Source organism: Chelmon rostratus, chromosome 6, assembly GCF_017976325.1.
Source record: "Chelmon rostratus isolate fCheRos1 chromosome 6, fCheRos1.pri, whole genome shotgun sequence".
Lineage (NCBI taxonomy): Eukaryota > Metazoa > Chordata > Actinopteri > Chaetodontiformes > Chaetodontidae > Chelmon > Chelmon rostratus.
This window is the reverse complement of record NC_055663.1, coordinates 323,860-342,067: the sequence shown is the minus strand read 5'-3', so window position 1 is coordinate 342,067 and position 18,208 is coordinate 323,860. Positions and strand designations below refer to the sequence as shown.

Sequence of the window (18,208 nt, the reverse complement as noted above, 5' to 3'; positions counted from 1 at the left end):
AAGACTGAAAGCTGCAGCCATTTTTTTTGTCTACAATAGACCTGCGCAGTGGCATGAACATTTTTCTCATGTACAAGTTTTAATGTAAGTAGTTGGAGGGCACAATACAGAATAAACTGCTTTGTCCTCAGACTGAAAAGTTGAGCCTGCTGCAGTCCGTAGGCCTTTTGTGTCTTAATTACCTGGTCTGAGCTGCCCAGTCTGGAGCAGCGTGCTTTCCAGATGCTGCCATGCCCATCATCAGCAACGCCAACCATGACTTCAGCAATCTGTCTGTCAGTGATGACAGCAGTCTTGACCGCATCTTCACAGAGATCCCAGAGACAGAGACCGTCAAGGTATGAATAAGATTGTCACTAAAGTAAGATCTAATATCAAGTGAGTGATCGCACATATTTCAGATGCAGCTGCTCATGCATTAAAGCTTTTCACTGTCTACTCCCCAGGGTGTGCACTACCAGAGAGCTCAGTTCATCCGGCGCCCAGAGGACCTGGTGTCCATCGACCACGCCCTGCTTGCAGTGATAAATGTTGGGGGAAACCGCTACACCTTCCCCTGGAGTACCCTGGAGCAATTCCCTCTCACACGACTTGGCCGCCTCTGTGGCTGCCGCTCACCTGAGGACATTGCCAGGGTTTGCGATGACTATGACGAAGCCCGCAAGGAGTTCTTCTTCGACCGCTCGCCGTCCGCTTTTAGGGTCATCCTCAACTTCCTGGCTGCAGGGAAGCTGCGCCTGCTGCGGGAGATGTGCGTCCTCTCCCTCCACGATGAGTTGACCTACTGGGGAGTGGAGCTGGCATACATGGAGCGCTGCTGTAAGAGGAAGATGTACACACGCATCGAGGAGGTGCATGAGCTGGAGCGGCGTGAGGAGGAGCGCAGGCAGAGAAACGCCATGCAGCGTGTGACGGTGGAGGAGACGAGGTACCGAAAGGTGATGAGCTGGCTCAGAGATATGGTGGAGAATCCACAATCCGGCTTACCGGGGAAGATCTTTGCCTGCATGTCGGTGATCATGGTCGCGGTGACAGTCGTCAGCTTGTGTATCAGCACCATGCCAGACCTCAGAGAGGAAGAGGACAGGGTGAGTGAGCCAGTTTGTCTGCATGTTGTGAATGTAGCAGTCACCAGCAGTGGTTCATGAACCACAGTCAGACTAATTTATCAATTATGATACTTAAACTTGAATAGGGAGCATAAATTCAAGTTTTGTAGTTAGGCGCTTGTCTGTCAGTGAGATTTATTATGAGTGGTGTGGCTGTCTCTTCTCACAGTGATCATGAAGTAGCAGAGCTGCTCAACTTTACATGACACGATGCTCATTTAGGTTCCAGCACTAACTCTGTTTCCTGCAAAGTCATTTTGAATTTTTTCACCAATGTGTATTTACAGTATGCCAGTGTTCATGAGTGAGAAAAAACAAGTGTGCGACAGTCTTGTTTTACTAATTTCAGACTTGGTAAAAGACTGCAAAGAGCCGGGCTTCGAAATTCTCAAACATAAAAACTCCCTATCGTCACACCCTCTTAAATATCCCTGTGGGATGCTGCTGTTTGTGTGTGTTGGCCATCCATGTCCTGCGATCTGTCTGCCCATAGCAGCGTGAGATAATGAAGCCAGAGCTGCTCACTGAGGCCCTTCCAGTGTCTGTCAGTAAACACTGGGGAATAATGAAATGGGCTTACTGTATCTCACACAAAAGACACGCACACATCCAAATGTGCACATCAGTGTTCACACTGACAGGCACAAATTTGCACACATCAAAACACACACATACATACACTGAAAGTCATGCCTACACACACACACACACACACACACACATGCACATACAATAGTGATGAACTCATCCACTAGAACCAATATGGCTCTCTCTGAATTTTGCACACATTTACTCTCAAGTTTTCTGTTCCCTTCTAAATGAAATTTAACTTTCCACGGTTCAGTTGTGATCAGCTGCCCTTAAATAGGAAATTGTATGCATACAGTATAGGCATCCAATATCTGTGCAGAGACTGGCAGCTGCAGGAAAACTCCACTCACCTATTCAACGGCTGCAGAGAATTCATTAACAGCGGTGTCCCTGTACTGATTTTGGTATGAGCAGTCACAGGCAGCCAAAGGATCAGTTGTAGGAGGGTGTGATACTGGAGAATTTAGGTGGAAGAGGAGACCGCTGGTTGCAGAATGCTTGATAAGTTACAAAGGCTGAAGAGAGGATTTCAAGAGCCCTGCCAGGAGGTGTTCAGTAGTAGGTGACAGTCGTAGGAATACAGATGGAAGAAACTGGGCACAGGATTTGAGAGAGTCCCTGGGTCGGATTAACTGAGTGCTGTAAACCTGCGTGACTGGGTGATGCCTTTGACATCGACCTTTTTATATATGATGACAAATCTGCAAGAAACAAAAGCAAGCAGATATTCAGGCAGCAGAAGCAGAGACACTGTACAAGTGTTGGTGAATGCAGAGATTGTATTTCCTGATGTGTGGGGTCGTGATTGCATTTCTGTTGTAAACAGGAAATTCGGCTTGTAAATCTCTCAGGTAAACACAGTCGGAGAGACAGCGGAGCTCCATGGGAGACATCAAGCTGTCCTCCAGGGTCAGCACACCCCCCAGGGGCCAGCTCACTTCCCCAGAGTCCTTGCACACCCAACCTTCATCATACTGTATTGATTCCTGGAAGGAGAAAGGAAAAGGTTGAGGAAAAAGTTTTTTTTGAAACTTCATACTGCTGTGTGTGTGTGTGTGTGTGTGTTTGTGTCTGTGTAGATATATGATTGTGTCTGACATTTCACTGCCTTGTGAGGACGTTTTGGGTTATAAGGACAGGTGTGTATTCATCCAAGCACCTCTTTGCGTGTCAATGCTCATTCTTAGAAATAGGATGATGGCTCGGTCCAAAAGTAAACAAGTCCATCTGCTGCTTTCATGTTTTTCTCTCTACATGTTCCTGAGTTTCAGACTATTCTTGTGGGTTCAGTTGCTGAACTCCATCTGCAGCGTCCGGCTGGTCTGCCCAGAAAGGAGCAGCAGGACTCCTGTCATCTTTAATTCACGTGGCCCTGCTGTTTGTCTCTGTCTCTGGTCTGCTTTGTGCTGGAGTGGGCCAAAAGGCCCTCATCCACTCATTATTCATCCTGCTTCTCATCCTGATGGAGGAAGAGGACAAGTACAGGATGTGTCTGAGAGAGGGGCAAGAGGCGAGTTAAAGAATATGTTTTGGACAGAGAATGAAGAAGGGGGGATGGATGAGATTGAAATTCTGGTAGGAAAAAAGCAAGAGATAAACAGTGCTTCATTTCCCTCCCCCACACGGTCTATCTCTACAGTGTGTAATGTGTTTCTGCCTGTCCTCAGTTGATCCCCTTTATCAAACAGTATATCACTAATAACTAAATGCTTTGAGAGGGGCCTTTGTCATACAGCTCAGTTTCAAGATAATAACCACTCCACCAATCCTCCATCCCCTGCTGTTGGTGTGTTTTTCTCCACTGTATAAGCGCTCTCCATATAACTCAGGAGTCCAACATCAGGGAGTCAAAGTAGTGGTGGTTTGATAGACCCACCTCTTTATGGACGTATGTGAACATTTTGGACAGCATTATTTCTTCATAGTTAAAAACTAGACTATAGTAGAACTCGAATGACTGGAAAAGTACAAAATTGACTTATTAAATGTCCAAGGTCATGATGTGAAAATTACATTCTTCCACCACAGATTTGAATGTGCCAAAAAGCATGATTTGGATGTTGTGTTTTCACTGTTTTTCAGGCGAAATGTTGCCTTAAAGTTTAGTTCACAGATCTCTGAATCTCTGGCCACAACTCAGGTGTGTTTACTAGGGCTGTCAACACATATTCTAAATTCTATCATATGGTGGAATCATAAAAAAAAATCCATACATTTGGATGTAAAAATTAATCGTTTGTATGGGAGTGAATTCACAAAAATAGATATTTGAATGCTTCAAGCCTATGTGCTATTAAAGAGGAAATAACTGAGCGGCCTTTTTTGCCCAATTATGACAGCATTTTGACTCGTGTTTACCAAATTGATCTGGTGCTGTGTTAATTCACAGCTGTTTTACACGATTGGAGAAACAGTTGGCCAATCATTTGGCAGGATTTAGAATGCTAACCCACATAGCTCGGTATCTAACCGGCTATATTCAAGAAAAATAACAACAAACACGGGTGAGATAAATGCAGCACTACAGATTGTAGTCCTGCAGAAATATCTTTTGAATCGACCTTTTAATTGATTTTTTTCCACAAAGACAAACTAGTCCGAGCTATTTTCGTGCTAGTCATGACTCCTTAATGTAATCCTACTGTAGTGGTTGCATGTATAGTATATGTTATCAACATCACACACTGCGGTGGGCGTATTCAGTAGTTTACAAGATGACTTTGTCTTTTGATTACTGCCCTAACCCAGCACTGACCCCAGCTCTGGCAGGAGAGTAACAGTGTTTAGACTGGAAACAACAGGATGTATGCAGTTTATAACTCTCTCTGGAGAGCAGCAAGGCTCAGCACACACCAATAACCTGCCTGACTTTACATCTTGTTACCGTCCAAATGTCAAACCTCCACCAAAGACACTGCACACATTTCCTAAAAGCTTTCAGTAAGGCAGCAACTTTCTCTGCATTAATTTATGCATTTATGGCACATTCATCAAAGTGTTTTACTGTGTCACACAGATTCATGCCTTTAATATTCTCACCAGGTGATGCAGTATTTTCAGACAGCCTCATCAGATTTGCTCTCCTTTTCCACTTCAGTCATACTCTGGCCTGGGGAGTAATTGAAGTGGACGTTTTATGTCCTTAATGCCGTAAATTGGAGTGGGATTTGCTGTTCAATAATTACGTCCCAGGACATCAATCACACATATTGGGCGAGAGAGGGACAGAGAGAGTGATGGAGAGAGAGAAGGACAGTAGCTGACAGCGTGATTTAAGCCTCAGACTGTTTGTTTTGACACGTTTCCTTATTGACTGTCTGCTTGTTCTCAAGCAGAGATGTGTCAATAATCTTACTGAACCATCAGACCTGTCTGGGCAAATGATTATTGAGAGGACAGATGTGTGTGTGATATCTTATTCTATTAAGGGACAAAAAAAAAGACAGGGAAAGGACAGAGATAGACAGATATAATGTGTGTTGTGAAGTCTGAGGGAAAGATAAGGTATTTTTTTGTATTAGAGGAGAGGGAATAAATAGAGGAATCTTCCTTGTGGAAGATAAGAAGAGAACAGGGTAAGAGGGGAGGATGTAAACACTAAACCAGCCATGAAGGCTCCTTTCTCTTCCCTCGTCTTTCCTCCCAGAGGAGCTGTTCAAAGTTTAAAGACTGTCAGTCTTTAAAGTCAATAAACTGAATAATTGTTGCATGATTATATAGGACTTCTCAACATATGAAGTAGTCCATAGACTGTGAAGTGGCCGTGGGAAAGATAGATTCATAACATTTGTGGTCTCTTGAGAAGAACAATCAATTCACAAGACTAAATTGAACAATGTCAGCGAATGCAAGAGAGCTCATAGTTAAAGATGATTCCAGTTTCATCAACTTCTAATCTGAATGAATAAATAAAATTTATCTTGACAAGCTGCAAAATCTTCCAAAACAACCACTGTGTGATGGTCACAAAATTGTCTTTTCATGATCACTGTAAAAATCAAACCAAGCATGAGAAACTACAGAAACTACACGCATGCCATCTGCAGCTGTCTATACTATGCGGACATCAGGGAAGCTAAAATTGATTTGTACCAGTGGCATTTGCTCCAAAGCCGAAAGAGGATTTCAGACATAGATTACCTATAGCATAGGATACTACATTTTACATTACAAATGCTAATGTCATTAAGATAAAGCAGTTTATGGAACAGTGTGTAATCACAGTGAGTCTGTTGCAAGACCCTCCATTCTCGTCCTGTTCAGCAGAGCTGTATGAATATGAATGTTACAGTCTGGAATCACAATTAATAGCAACCAATCATCCTTGAGAATCTTTTTCTGAGTGCAATTTGCATGCAACACTAAAGGCTATTCATTACCAATATTACCACCTAGCGTCCTTTAAAAATGGTAACCCCAATTTTCCCGGGTGTTTGGCTGGTAAGGAGGATCATGTTTGAGCTTGTGGCCTGAACTCGTTAGCCTCGTATTATGTACATCCTCATCTCTGTTAGAGGCAGGCTGTACAGCTGTTTAATGATTACTGCTGATCCCAGCGAGTTTTCTGATTTGCAGGAAGGGCTGTATACAATCTACAGTAATCTGATTAATCCCAATACAAATGAAAAACAAACAAAAAAAAAAACAAAAATTGAATGAATGACCAGGAGGGACTTGTGATATATCTGCTTGTCATATCGCCGGCTGCCAGCAGCTGAAAGCAGAGTTTGTTCTCTGATCTGTCATTTTGCAACAATGTCCGCCTCCTTTGAGAATAGTTTGGAAGAGATCAAAGTGTTGGCTTCGATAAAATCTCAGCAGAATTTCTGGTTGCATTTCCAGCTTCTGCACTGTGCAAAATTCCATTATGTGAATCAACAAAGCCACTTTCCACATATACTGTCTCTCAGTGGGAGTTGTGATTTGGTATCCAACATTTTTAACTGTCCGGACTTGGAAGCATGAATGAATTTCCCCTGCAGCTCAAAGCAACGCAGCCAACAGTGTGATATGCAAATAAATAAATAAATAATCCGAAGAAATATTCTAATTTTATTTAAGGTAATCCAATTTCTTACCTTACTGTTACTTACTGTAACAGCAGATACAAAGAACTAACTTTGAATGACGTGTGTGTGCGCGCGTGTGTGTGTATCTGTGTGCTCTTTGTCTTTATATACACAAAGTCAGCTTGCTACGTCTGCTGAGCTGAGAAGACAAAGCAGCATCATCAGTCATGAGCCTCATTTCAGTGTGTAACAACAGACACAAAATTAAGAACGCATTCTTCATGAACCATTCTTCATCTTTCCCTCCTCATAATTTCAGCGTCCATTAAATGCACACAAGTGGAGCACAAGTAGATGTCCGAGTCTGCAAACTTGGTTGGCTCATCAGGGTGAGGCGGAAGCTGGCAGTCAGAGCGACTATAAGTCAAGGAAAGTAAATAAGACTTTAGGCATGCTGGTGGATGGAGAGAGAGAGAGAGAGAGGAAAGAGAGGCAGAAAGAAAAATAGAGCAGATGCAGAAAATAAGAGTGTGATGGTAAACCCATCGGATGCCAGTGGGATATTCAACATGTCTCAGCACACATACAGAGTCAGAGGCTGCAGATGACCTTATCATCGCGACAAGGCTAATCTGAAATGGACGAGTCAAGGTGTGTATGTCTGTGTGTGCATCCCACTGCATTAAACAGCTTCAGCTCTTGCTATAACAGGTTGCTAGCTGTGTCTGTATAGCAAAGATACCGTATCTCCCAATCTTACACACCCTGAAGCCTCATGAGGACCTCAAAATATTTTCATGCTAATTAGACTCCATTAAAGCAGTGACAGTGTATGTGTGTGAATGTACTTGCACTAATAATTAGCATGCACACGCATTTCCTATGTTTAATGTCTGAGGGCACGTATGTATTCTGTGTGGAGCAGATTCCATGCCTATTGCAGCCTATAGGCTTATGAGCTCCATTCCTTCTGTCTGATGTGCTGCATGGCTGCCAAGTGGGATTATGGGTGAGAACAGCAAAATATGAGGTGTTTATCCTGTCAGTGCAAAGATGGGATAGTACAGCAGAGCATGGCATAGACGAGCAAAGTGCAATGCAGTCAGTGCAGTAGAGCCTCTTAGATCTGAATGTGTTAGTGTTGGGGATTGTTGCTTACAGTTAATGTTATAGTAAAATAGTGATTTCACAGTAGGTGACCTTTGGTAATTTAAACTGTGCTATTTTTGAGCTTGACAAATGAAAGTTGTAAGTTTGTAATCAAAATGGACCTCCTGAAGGCCGACAGACAGCTGCTGAGGCCGTGGAGCTCTGGAGGAGAGAGGCGGGGGCGTAGCAGTAGCTTCTGGAGGAATGAACACCTGGAGTCACACCAGAGTCTGCTCTGATCCGGAGCTTCTTACTGGCAGGAGGAGAGCTTAGAGATTATTTTCTTTTACTTATAGAATTAAAAAGTGGATTTTTCTTCACTCTCACTTCTCAGCCTGCCTGCAGCAGCTGCTGTCCATGTTGACTGCTGACTGGAGGGAGATAACAGAAAGACAGTGTGCTAGATCTTTGATGCAAGAAAATTGAAACTTTACTTTGATCCTTGTATTCAAAGCTCATCTTGCAGCAATGCAAGAAGACAGAAATCTATGACCTGAATGATCACGCTTCATGTAAGTAAGCAAGGTAACCTCCCTGAACAGAGTTAAGAGTTTTCCTCTTAATGACCTGCCATGTTATCTCAGTTGAGAGTTGCGGGCAACAGGTGAATGAGCTGAAAATGTAGATTAAAATGCAGCATAGGCTTGTGTTTGTTGAGTTGGAAGGATATGTTTGAGGCAGCTTAGCACAGCGTCATTACAAGACGAGCAGGCACCGTGTTGATCAGTATTTCATCCACACATGGTGCTAGCAGCTGGATGACTTCATGGCAACTCACAGGGCAGCTCACACTAGTCTGACACGCGAGCCACTTGGGAACATCAGCCAGTTGCATTGCCTGACAGTTAGCAAGCTAGCGAGCTCACTTAAGTTCACACAGTTCATTCAAGGAGCACATTTTGTTCAATCTATTCTTTTCTCATAGCTGTCTGCAAACCATTCCTCAGTTCCTTCAGTTCCGCAGTTACTTAAAAGCAGATTGTGCAACACAGCCAATAGGTTTCCTCTTTTAGATTCTGGCACAATCAGGACTATTGATTAATGGCACCAATTTGTGTGTCAGCGTTGAATAAAAAGTTTGTGTGGATTTTAGTTTAATTTGTTTGAAATGAATTGATTTCATTACAACACTTTGCTGTCAGAAATGCTGACGTGGCTGGCAATTTTAAAGAGCAGAAGGAAATACTGCTGCCAGGCAACAGACAATCAGGTAACCAACAGACAAAACAGGTGTCTGTATACACTCAGGCCCTAACTGGCAATTAGGAGCAGCTGTGGAGGCAGCGACACATCAGGGCTGATTAATGATGGACCACAGGACAAGAGAGCACACTCAGGACGCCTACTGGACAGGTGAGGAATGACACTGGCAGGGAAACCAGAAAAATCATGGAAAGAGAAGACCTGAGGGCAGATGAGGATGGAGAGGAAAGACAGCTGGGGCCATGACACACGCAATACACAAGACACACACATGCAAACACAAAGAAACGCAGCAGCGCCTCTGTTTCCCCTGAGGATACACACTGAGCAGCAGGTGCCCGCCCCACAAGGTTGCCTTCTCTGGCCACTGCCGCACATCACAATCTTATTCTGCTCGGAACTACCCCACAATCAAACACCCCCCCCTTCAAACTGCAGCTCCACCCTGTCATAACGTGTGTGTGTGTGTGTGTCTTTTTAATCAAATTTTCTCATAGTCTTACTGATGCAGCAAATTGATGGAACACTTTCAGTGTGTTGTAATAGTTGGAAAAAAAAGGAGTTTATTGCTTGCACAGCATTGTGATAATAAAAGTACATGGCTCCTGCACTGTGTGTTTGTGTGTGTGTACACTTCTGTACATTGCTGATGCACCTATAACATCCTGAATTTGCTGAGACACTGAAACACTTTACAATATAGGAAACTGACAACGCTGAAGCGATTTCAGCCTATTCGGCAGAGAAAACTGGAGGCTTCATCTGAATTGTACAGTGAGTGTGTGTATGTCTGTGTGACTGTGTATGGATGTTCTTTCCTGTCATCTATTCTGCAATTCTGTTTTTTGACTTTTTAACAGTGCACACCCATCCTTATTCCTGGTAGAGAGACCCTAACAAGTGTGAGTGTGTGTGTGTGCGCGCGTGTGTGTGTGTGTACGTGTGTGTGTGCGTGCATGCGTGTGTGTGTACATGTGTGTGCGCCACAGGGAATGAAGGGAACCACATGCTTCAGATGTCACCTCATCTTTTCCTCATCATCTGATCTTGTAATCCCCCCCCCCCCGTTTCATTTTCAGCAGCTTCAGATAAAACTGCTTTACGGTGATTTTGGCGGACGGTGTGTCTTGGGAGACGGGTTGGCTGTTGTCTTTTATTATAATACATATCCAGGATTCTTGCAAATGAAAACAAACAAAATTCATTACGTGCGTTACCTTGTGTGCATTTGTGCGTACACAAAGCTAGCAGGTCACGGAGAACAGCCTGATGATGGATGCAGGCGTCTCATGATGCAAGCCCATCACTCGCGAACGCAGTGCTTGACGTGCCGTATTTCGGGTTAAGGCCAGCGGTGTTCAACCACACCCCCTAATTCTTTCTTCATGTCCCTCTGTTTCTCATTCTTCCCTTCTCTCCTCCTCCCACGAAAAGTGAGTGCAAGGTCAGTACAGCGGCGTAGAGGAACAGCATTCACTGGTGCAAAGCATGATCAAGGTCTGCTGCAAGGTAAAGCTGATGGATGAGCTGAATCTTTTCTTTTGTTCCCTTTCTGCCCAAACCTGTGGATTCAGTAGGATCATCATGTGGAGATTTTTTTTTTTATGTGTTTGAGAGACAGGCCCCCAGTATTTCAAAGGACGATAATCAAATTTTAAACACACTGCAGTTTGTAGTCTTGCAGCAGTGAGAAGAGCACACACCCAGCTTCCTTGGTTTTTGCTTTCATGCCTGTTCACTACCTCTCCTGTCATTTCAAATCCTGTTTCTCCCTCCTGCCCAATTCCCCACCCATCTCCCCCGCAGCTTATTTTCCCTAACTAACCCTTGGTACTGTACATATACCAGTCCCCTTTCACTTTCTCCCTGCCTGATCATCTGGTGTCTTCAGTCTTTCTATACAGCATTACCTTGTTGCTGGTTCTTGGATTTGGTTGCTTGTTGGACTAATTGTGCAGCATTCTGACCCTTGCAAAGTAAACTAAACTTTCTTGGACACTGCCTGTCTCTGAGTTGTGCTTTTTGGTTCACATCTGCCAGTTTATTTAGGAACATCAGGACACGACTGAAAACCAACCAATTACACTTCAGAGTCCAAAGCAAACATCAGCTTGTCAATATAAGGATCTTTCAGTATAAACTACAACATGGCAAGCTGTCTTTTTCTTCTTAGACATTAGATATTGAGGCTTTTTCCTCTAAAGCCAGCATCAGTATTCACATTGCACACTGCCTCGAATCTCTTTTATCCTTCCAAGAACAAAAATGTCACAATCAAAGTCAAATAAAGATCTGGAATCAGTTTAAACAGACTTTTGAATTTTACTCTCATCTTCTGCTCAAACATCATCAAATTTACTATTGCTGCCATCTCTGAATGATAAACGGTACACACAAACACAGCAGGTGTGATTAGATGTTGTCTTGGAAGGGCGAGTGGGCCTATAGTTTAAATGAAGAGAGCAAAACAGGTTCCAGACAGGACCAGTTTTATCAGATTTAAGGGCCGGCCACAACAGGAAGCACTACATCAAGTTTATCTTCGTGTCCTTGTGAAGAAGGTGGTGCTAGGAGACAAAAAGATGCATAATGAAAAGCACATCAAATGTAGCCGGATATCTTCCAGTAGCTTTGAAAAAACCAGCCTGCCTCATTCAGCTATATCAAGCTGACTTTACCAGAAGCTAACAAAGCTATGCAAGATTTTGTGTGTGTGTGTGTGTGTGTGTGAGAGAGAGAGAGAGAGAGAGAGAGAGAGAGTTGTCCTTTGTGTCCCTTGGTTGCCTTTTTATAATATTTTGGCCAGCCTGTAAAATGTTTTGGGTTTGAGGCCTTTTCAGAGATTCTTGTGATTCGGTTTGTAGACTGACCACCTTCCTTTCTCTGGGATTCTTTGGCAGCTGTGGTATTTTTTTTCCTAGAAATTCAAGTAAACATTTGGAGAAAAGTTAAAGATGTGATAATGATGTTGTGGTGTCTCGTGGTCACAATAAATGTCTCCGGTGTGCTTTTCACGATGACTCCACCTGCACTGCGGACTGCGGTCTTCGTCTTAATTTGACATTGAGATGTGTTAAAACAGACGATGATGTGACACACTGTGTGAGGCAGCTGCTGGGGTGAACAGTGTCTGTGTTGAAATGAGCTGTCACTGACATTAGTTCCAGAGAGAGTCGTCCAGAGGAGATAAGGTCAGGAGATAGTGGGTATTGTGGGAGGTATTGTGTGTGTGTGTGTGTGTGTGTGTGTGTGCCTGTGTGTGTGTGTGTGTGTGTGTTTGAAAGAGAGAGAACGAAGTGGAAAGCTTCTGGCTATAACAAATGGCCTATCATGCAGAGGGTGAGAATGGTGTTGCGAAGCTCTGATGGGCCTAATGTCAGCACGAGAGAGAGGAATAGCAGCAAGGAAGCGAATAAATGAGAGGGAGAGAGTGCACACGAGAGACATGACGTGAGCTGTGGGGACAAAGTGTCTGAAAGATTGATGGAGGACAGACAGCCAACCAGAAATCTCAGCTGGAGTGAACATCAGACCGCAAGAACATGAGCAATGCAGGCAAGGTTAAGGAGGAGGACACCTGTAAAGGTTATTATTTAGTTAAAGGTTTATTATAGCGGCAATTCACAGGAGGTGACCTATTGAATGTGTCTTTTACTGTTGGAAATGTCCACTGCTTGAGGAACAAATGTCCCTCAGTCAGCCCTTCAGACCTTCATACTTTCAGGGAAATCATGGACTGTTCAAATGAAACAACTCCACTTTCTGAGCACTGCAGTCCTGCTGCTCTGGACCCACATGCAGTCATTAAAGTTTAATGTGCCTAAACAAACAAGGAGTGAGTGATGAATTCAGTAAAATGGATATTTAATATTTTATTAGTATGTGAAACTGAATGGGCTATCTTGATAAATTGATTTGTTTTTTGGTAAGTTCAGGTATTCAGCCAGGGAGGGAGGGCGGTCCTCCACTAAGCAGAAGGTCTGTGGTTTGATCCCTGGTGGCTGCAGTCTAAGTGTTGAAGTATTCTTGCATAGTGGCCTCTGCCACCTGTGTATGAGAGTGTGAATGGCTGAATGCTGGCTTGTGTCCTTTCAGTGGTTGTTGAGACGAGGGAAGTGCTATATAAAGGCAGTCCATTTACCATTTAGACGTGTTTTAAAGCTGGACTAATCAATATTTTTATATTACCAATGCATAGAATGACTATTTGTAATGCCAAAGGTCTCATCTGACTCTGCAGCATCTGTACTTTGTTTCCAGCTGCAAGCAGCAGCTGTTTTAACCCATTACGATCCATTTTATAATTTCCTTTACAGCACTTGCTGAACTAAGCAAAATGCCCTCAGCAGAAGTTTTTTGTAACATCCTTTCTTTAGTCATTAGTCACAAAGGGTTGCTGTTCTTTTGATTTTCCATGAAAACACATCTAGAACAATAGGTTAAGAATGTTACATGCTCATATTTTTTACTCTTACTGGAATATAGATGCAAAAAAAAAAATAACAGTCTGTTGTTTTCCTGGTCGCGTATTCCAGTGGGATTTTCAATACGCTGCCAAGAAGGCTCTCATTACATTTGGAGATGCATTATGGTCGTCCTCCCACTTGCACGATACAAATAGGTTGCTCTGGTCACATAGGTAAACAGTCAGCTTGTTATCAAAGAACTCCTCAAACCCTAACCCACTCAGTCTTGGTCACTATTTCTGAGGTTGTATTCCACTCAGATTTCTCCCTCTCTCTCGGGATCCGAGAGATTTACACCACACAACTCTCATGAACAATTTTAAGTGGCAGCCCACTGGTGTGTCCGTTATTACAAACTCAAACTCTTTCCTAACATCGAACTCATGGAACGATAATTTTAAATACAAGTAGAGGTCCCATAGTTTCCAAAGTTATCAAATATGTCAGGCTCAATATTTAGGAAATATGATGCCAAGGGCAGCAATTTGCAGATATAAAGCTTTGATAAACCCACTGTGTGTTACCTGCCCAGCAGCATATGACTGGCTGATAAAGTTAGCAACTAGCTGATGAGCGACTGTAGCATTAAGGAGCTAAAGAGCCAGATATTTCCTTCAGAAGTTGGAGGGCAAAACAGAGTTAAAAGCAGAGTGAATTTAAAACTTCACTATTAATATTAATATTCATCAGACGGTCAAAAACATGTGTCCAAAAGTCCCTGTCTGTGTAAATAAGCAACTGTTTGCATGCAGTTTGAAGGGGACACAAAAAGGGAAACTATTGTTCTGGCCACTGCAGCTCTAATAAAAGATAGATGCAGAATATACAAGAACAGATACGGCCCAGGACTTCTGCTGAGCACAGTTTTTTAAAAGCATTCAGAATTAATGCATGAAGGGAAATGTTCTTAAGTCAAATATGCAATTTCCGACTCAATAATAGCACTGCATCTATTGTACAGCACAACAAGTTACACAGATATGCATCATTCTGTTGGAACAAAGTGAAAGGCTTATAGTCACTGGCATGAGAATCAGTGAGAAAGGCAGAGAGGACACAAGTGATAAATGAGAGTGGGAGAAATGGGGCACGTGCATGAAGGATGCATCATGCATAGAGAAACAGTGGAGGGAGTTGTGTTTCACTTAAAGGAATGCTGAATGATTTCAAGCAGAGAGAGAGAGAGAGATGTGAGGGGCAAACAGAGAATGAAGGATGAGAGGGAGGGAGTCCAGAGAGGGTGATGAGGAGCGAACAGAATGAGTGATGAGAAGGTGCAGACAGAGGCAGGAGGAGAGAGAGAGGGTGCCAGAAAGAGAAAAGAAGGATGAGGGGGGAGGGAAAGAGATGAGACACAGGAGCAGAGATAAATGCTGGGAGCGAACAATGAGGAAAGTGGAGAAAATGAGAAGAAGCTGATGAAAGGAGAGGCTGAATGAACACAAATAATATGCAGCTTCATAATATACTGTATATCAACTCATGTGGGCTCACAGTCAGTGTTATAATGTCATTTATGTCATAACAAGTAAAGAATTCTGCTGCAGTTTTACTTGTAAGGCAGAAAAATGTTGTAAAGAATGGCTAATGGTTGGACTTGAAAACCACAGATTGCCAGTTCTGTACCAATGTCTCATTTTGCACCAGCACTCAGCAGGTAGTTATTTTTTTAACCATGATGATGAAAGTCCCCTTTCGGGGGTCATTTTGACCCAAGCCACCGAGTAGTTTTCTGCCTAAACATAACCAGACCTTAACTATACTGGTGTAAGATCAGGACCGCTGATCTGATTCAGTTTTCATGGCACTGACAAATGATGTCACACTGCTGATTATAAAGCGTTTATATGTGGAGGACATGTCCCTGATGCAAGACAAAGAAGTGGACACCACCATGGCTGAGGGGGATGGCTAAAGGCATCGGTTTGCTCTGGTGTGCTGGTTGGATGGCTGAACAGCATCTGAAACCCCGTCCACACACACCCACACACACACACACACACACACACACACACACACACACACACACATTTCCAGTGTTCAATCTGGGGGGTTCTGCGTGTGACTATCTGAAACAGGCAATCCAACATTCAATCTGACTGGCTAGTTATTTGGAAATGAGAAAGTACGCAGGACTTGACCTTCTCTCTTTTTTTATCCTTCACACAGCCACTTCTGTCACATTTTGTGTGTACTAATGAGAGCAAGCCTTTGAGGAGAAACTGTCCAAAAATGAGCACCGTTACACCAATTTTTACAACTGATTGAGTTTCACACCTGTCTTTGACGGCAGGCCCAGCGAGGCCGCTCTTTTGCCTTTAGACATTGTTGGACACAAAGTAGTTGGTTTAAAATGTGAGCCTTGACAGAGCAGTTCATTCCAGTAAACACTTCACTTCTTCTGAGCTGTAGGAATTGTAACTTTCAAAAATGACAAGAACTAACTCCTGGAAATTCATTTATTCGTGGTAAAGGGAATTTCCCATTGAATTCAACATTTATTTTTTGGAGCCCGCAACCATTAGTGAAAATGCATCCTGAAACTCTTTTTGTATGTAGCGGATGCTGTTTGAACAGAGGGATGTGCCCTCTGACTCAATGGTACATTAAATTACATGCATGCATACATACACAGTGATTGTAGATATTTTCTGCAGTGGACTTTGAAAATGTGAGGAGGTGGAAGAAAGGCTAATTTTTAGGAAAAGGTAAAGCGACGGTGACTGTGTAACGCCATGTGACGAAGCTTTGAAGAAGAGGGTCGTTAACGGCAGGGTTCTATACTCCAAGGGGTTTTTTATTATTGTGTGGTTCTTCATTCTGCAGTTAGAGGGCATGCAAACTTGATAGCGTTCTGTCATCGCTCCCACTGAGTGTCATGTCATATTAATCTTTGCCCTGCCCTAATGAAATAATTGATTGATTGTGTCACTGTCTTAACCATCAGCGCTGCTGCAATAGTTGAAGCATACTAAGTGACTGTAACTCATGATTTATTAATGATTACCTAGCGTGATTATCTGACCTCAGGATTTTTGTCTTCTCCCCATTTCACCATGCCTGCCATCCCATCTGTCTTGCTCTCTTTGAAACTCCTGCTCCCCTCATCCTCAATCTCTCTGTCTCTGACTTTCCTTTGCTCCCCCAACCCCTCTCCTTCCCTGCGACCCTCAGGGTGAGTGTTCCTCCAAGTGCTACAACATGTTCATCATAGAGACGGTGTGCGTGGCCTGGTTCTCCCTGGAGTTCATCCTGCGGTTCATTCAGGCCCGCAGCAAGCTTGACTTCCTCCGCGGGCCGCTAAATGTCATTGACGCCATGGCCATCCTTCCCTACTACGTCTCCCTGGTGGTGACAGAGGAGGACCCAGCCCTGGAGCACGAGAGACCAGGAGGAGGTAAAGGCTACTTGGACAAGCTGGGCCTGGTGTTGAGGATTCTGCGGGCCCTGAGGATTCTCTACGTGATGCGGCTGGCTCGCCACTCTCTTGGCCTGCAGACGCTGGGGCTGACGGTCAGACGCAGCACGCGAGAGTTTGGCCTCCTCCTGCTTTTTCTCTGCGTGGCCGTCACCCTCTTCTCCCCGCTAGTCCACTTGGCTGAGAGCGAGCTCACTGGCACCCATGACTTCAGCAGCATCCCTGCCTCCTACTGGTGGGCCATTATCTCCATGACGACCGTGGGCTATGGCGACATGGTGCCTCGGTCCATTCCAGGACAGGTTGTAGCACTGAGCAGCATCCTCAGCGGGATCCTCATTATGGCCTTCCCTGCTACCTCCATCTTCCACATGTTCTCGCGCTCCTACCAAGAGCTCAAGATGGAGCATGACCGATTGTTCAAGGAGGAGTGTGCAGCCGCTGCGGCTGCTGCTGCCGCAGCCACTGGGGAGCTGCAGGAGGCGGGAGGTGAAGGAGTTGGGGGGGACTCAGCTGCGCCTGGGCTGGGGTTACGTCTAGACAAGGACAGTGTGCACTCACTGGAATCTCTCGCTCTGTTGGGGAAAGGTGGTGAATCTGCAGGAAATAACAACCACAGTCTGCCGGCAGCAGCTTTCTGAACATTTCTTACACTGACTGACTCAATCCTAAACTTCCAAGAAGATATATGTACACAAATCTCTGTGTTGCATACAATGAAAGTACTTCAAATGACTGTTGCTCCAAAGCCTCGCTTCCTATTCGGTTGTGAGGAAGGCGCTTGTGTTACACTGGACAAAAGGAGATTAAACAAACAGCATTTCTTTTGCTCTTTCATCTGCTGAACCCTTTAAACTGGACGGTTCAGTTTGTCTGACCAGAAAGCCAATATTAGTAACTGGCTGCTTCCATAAACATGCAATATTCTATCCAAAGTTGCTTTTCCTTCCACTGTGAAAATACTTATTAACCCAACTGCAACTTTTAGTTTGATCCTTAGTACTTTTAAATATGTTGCCTACAGTATGACCTGAAAATGTGTTTCATACTGTATACTCTACTTTTCTGTCATGAATTCAAACAAGTGCTCATCTTAGTTTATTTTTGAGAAGCTTGAAGCCATGTCCTGAGAAGACATATGAACGAACTGATGGTTTGGTCCATATATGATGTATTTGCATCTCTATGTCTCTCATGTAGAAGAAGAAGGAAGAGTGTCTGTGCTTGAGAGAGAGGGTGTGAGAGTGAGAGAGAACGAGTGCT

General features: G+C 43.8%; 1 protein-coding gene across 1 annotated transcript; it reads left to right on the top strand.

Annotated features, from left to right (window-relative positions):
* The first annotated feature begins 230 nt into the window (after positions 1–230).
* Positions 231–17,734, top strand: kcng4a (potassium voltage-gated channel, subfamily G, member 4a). The gene is made up of 3 exons (XM_041939673.1): positions 231–338; positions 447–1,088; positions 16,702–17,734. The coding sequence occupies exons 1-3, from the start codon at positions 231–233 to the stop codon at positions 17,584–17,586; spliced, it is 1,635 nt and encodes a 544-aa protein (XP_041795607.1). The 3' UTR covers positions 17,587–17,734.
* The last annotated feature ends 474 nt before the right edge of the window (positions 17,735–18,208 follow it).

Excerpts from the sequence above, each read along its gene's own strand:
- kcng4a (XM_041939673.1), top strand. The coding sequence starts at position 231 with ATGCCCATCATCAGCAACGCCAACCATGACTTCAGCAATCTGTCTGTC. Across the intron at positions 339-446 it reads CAGAGACAGAGACCGTCAAG|GGTGTGCACTACCAGAGAGC; the intron begins GTATGAATAAGA and ends TCTACTCCCCAG. Across the intron at positions 1,089-16,701 it reads TCAGAGAGGAAGAGGACAGG|GGTGAGTGTTCCTCCAAGTG; the intron begins GTGAGTGAGCCA and ends TGCGACCCTCAG.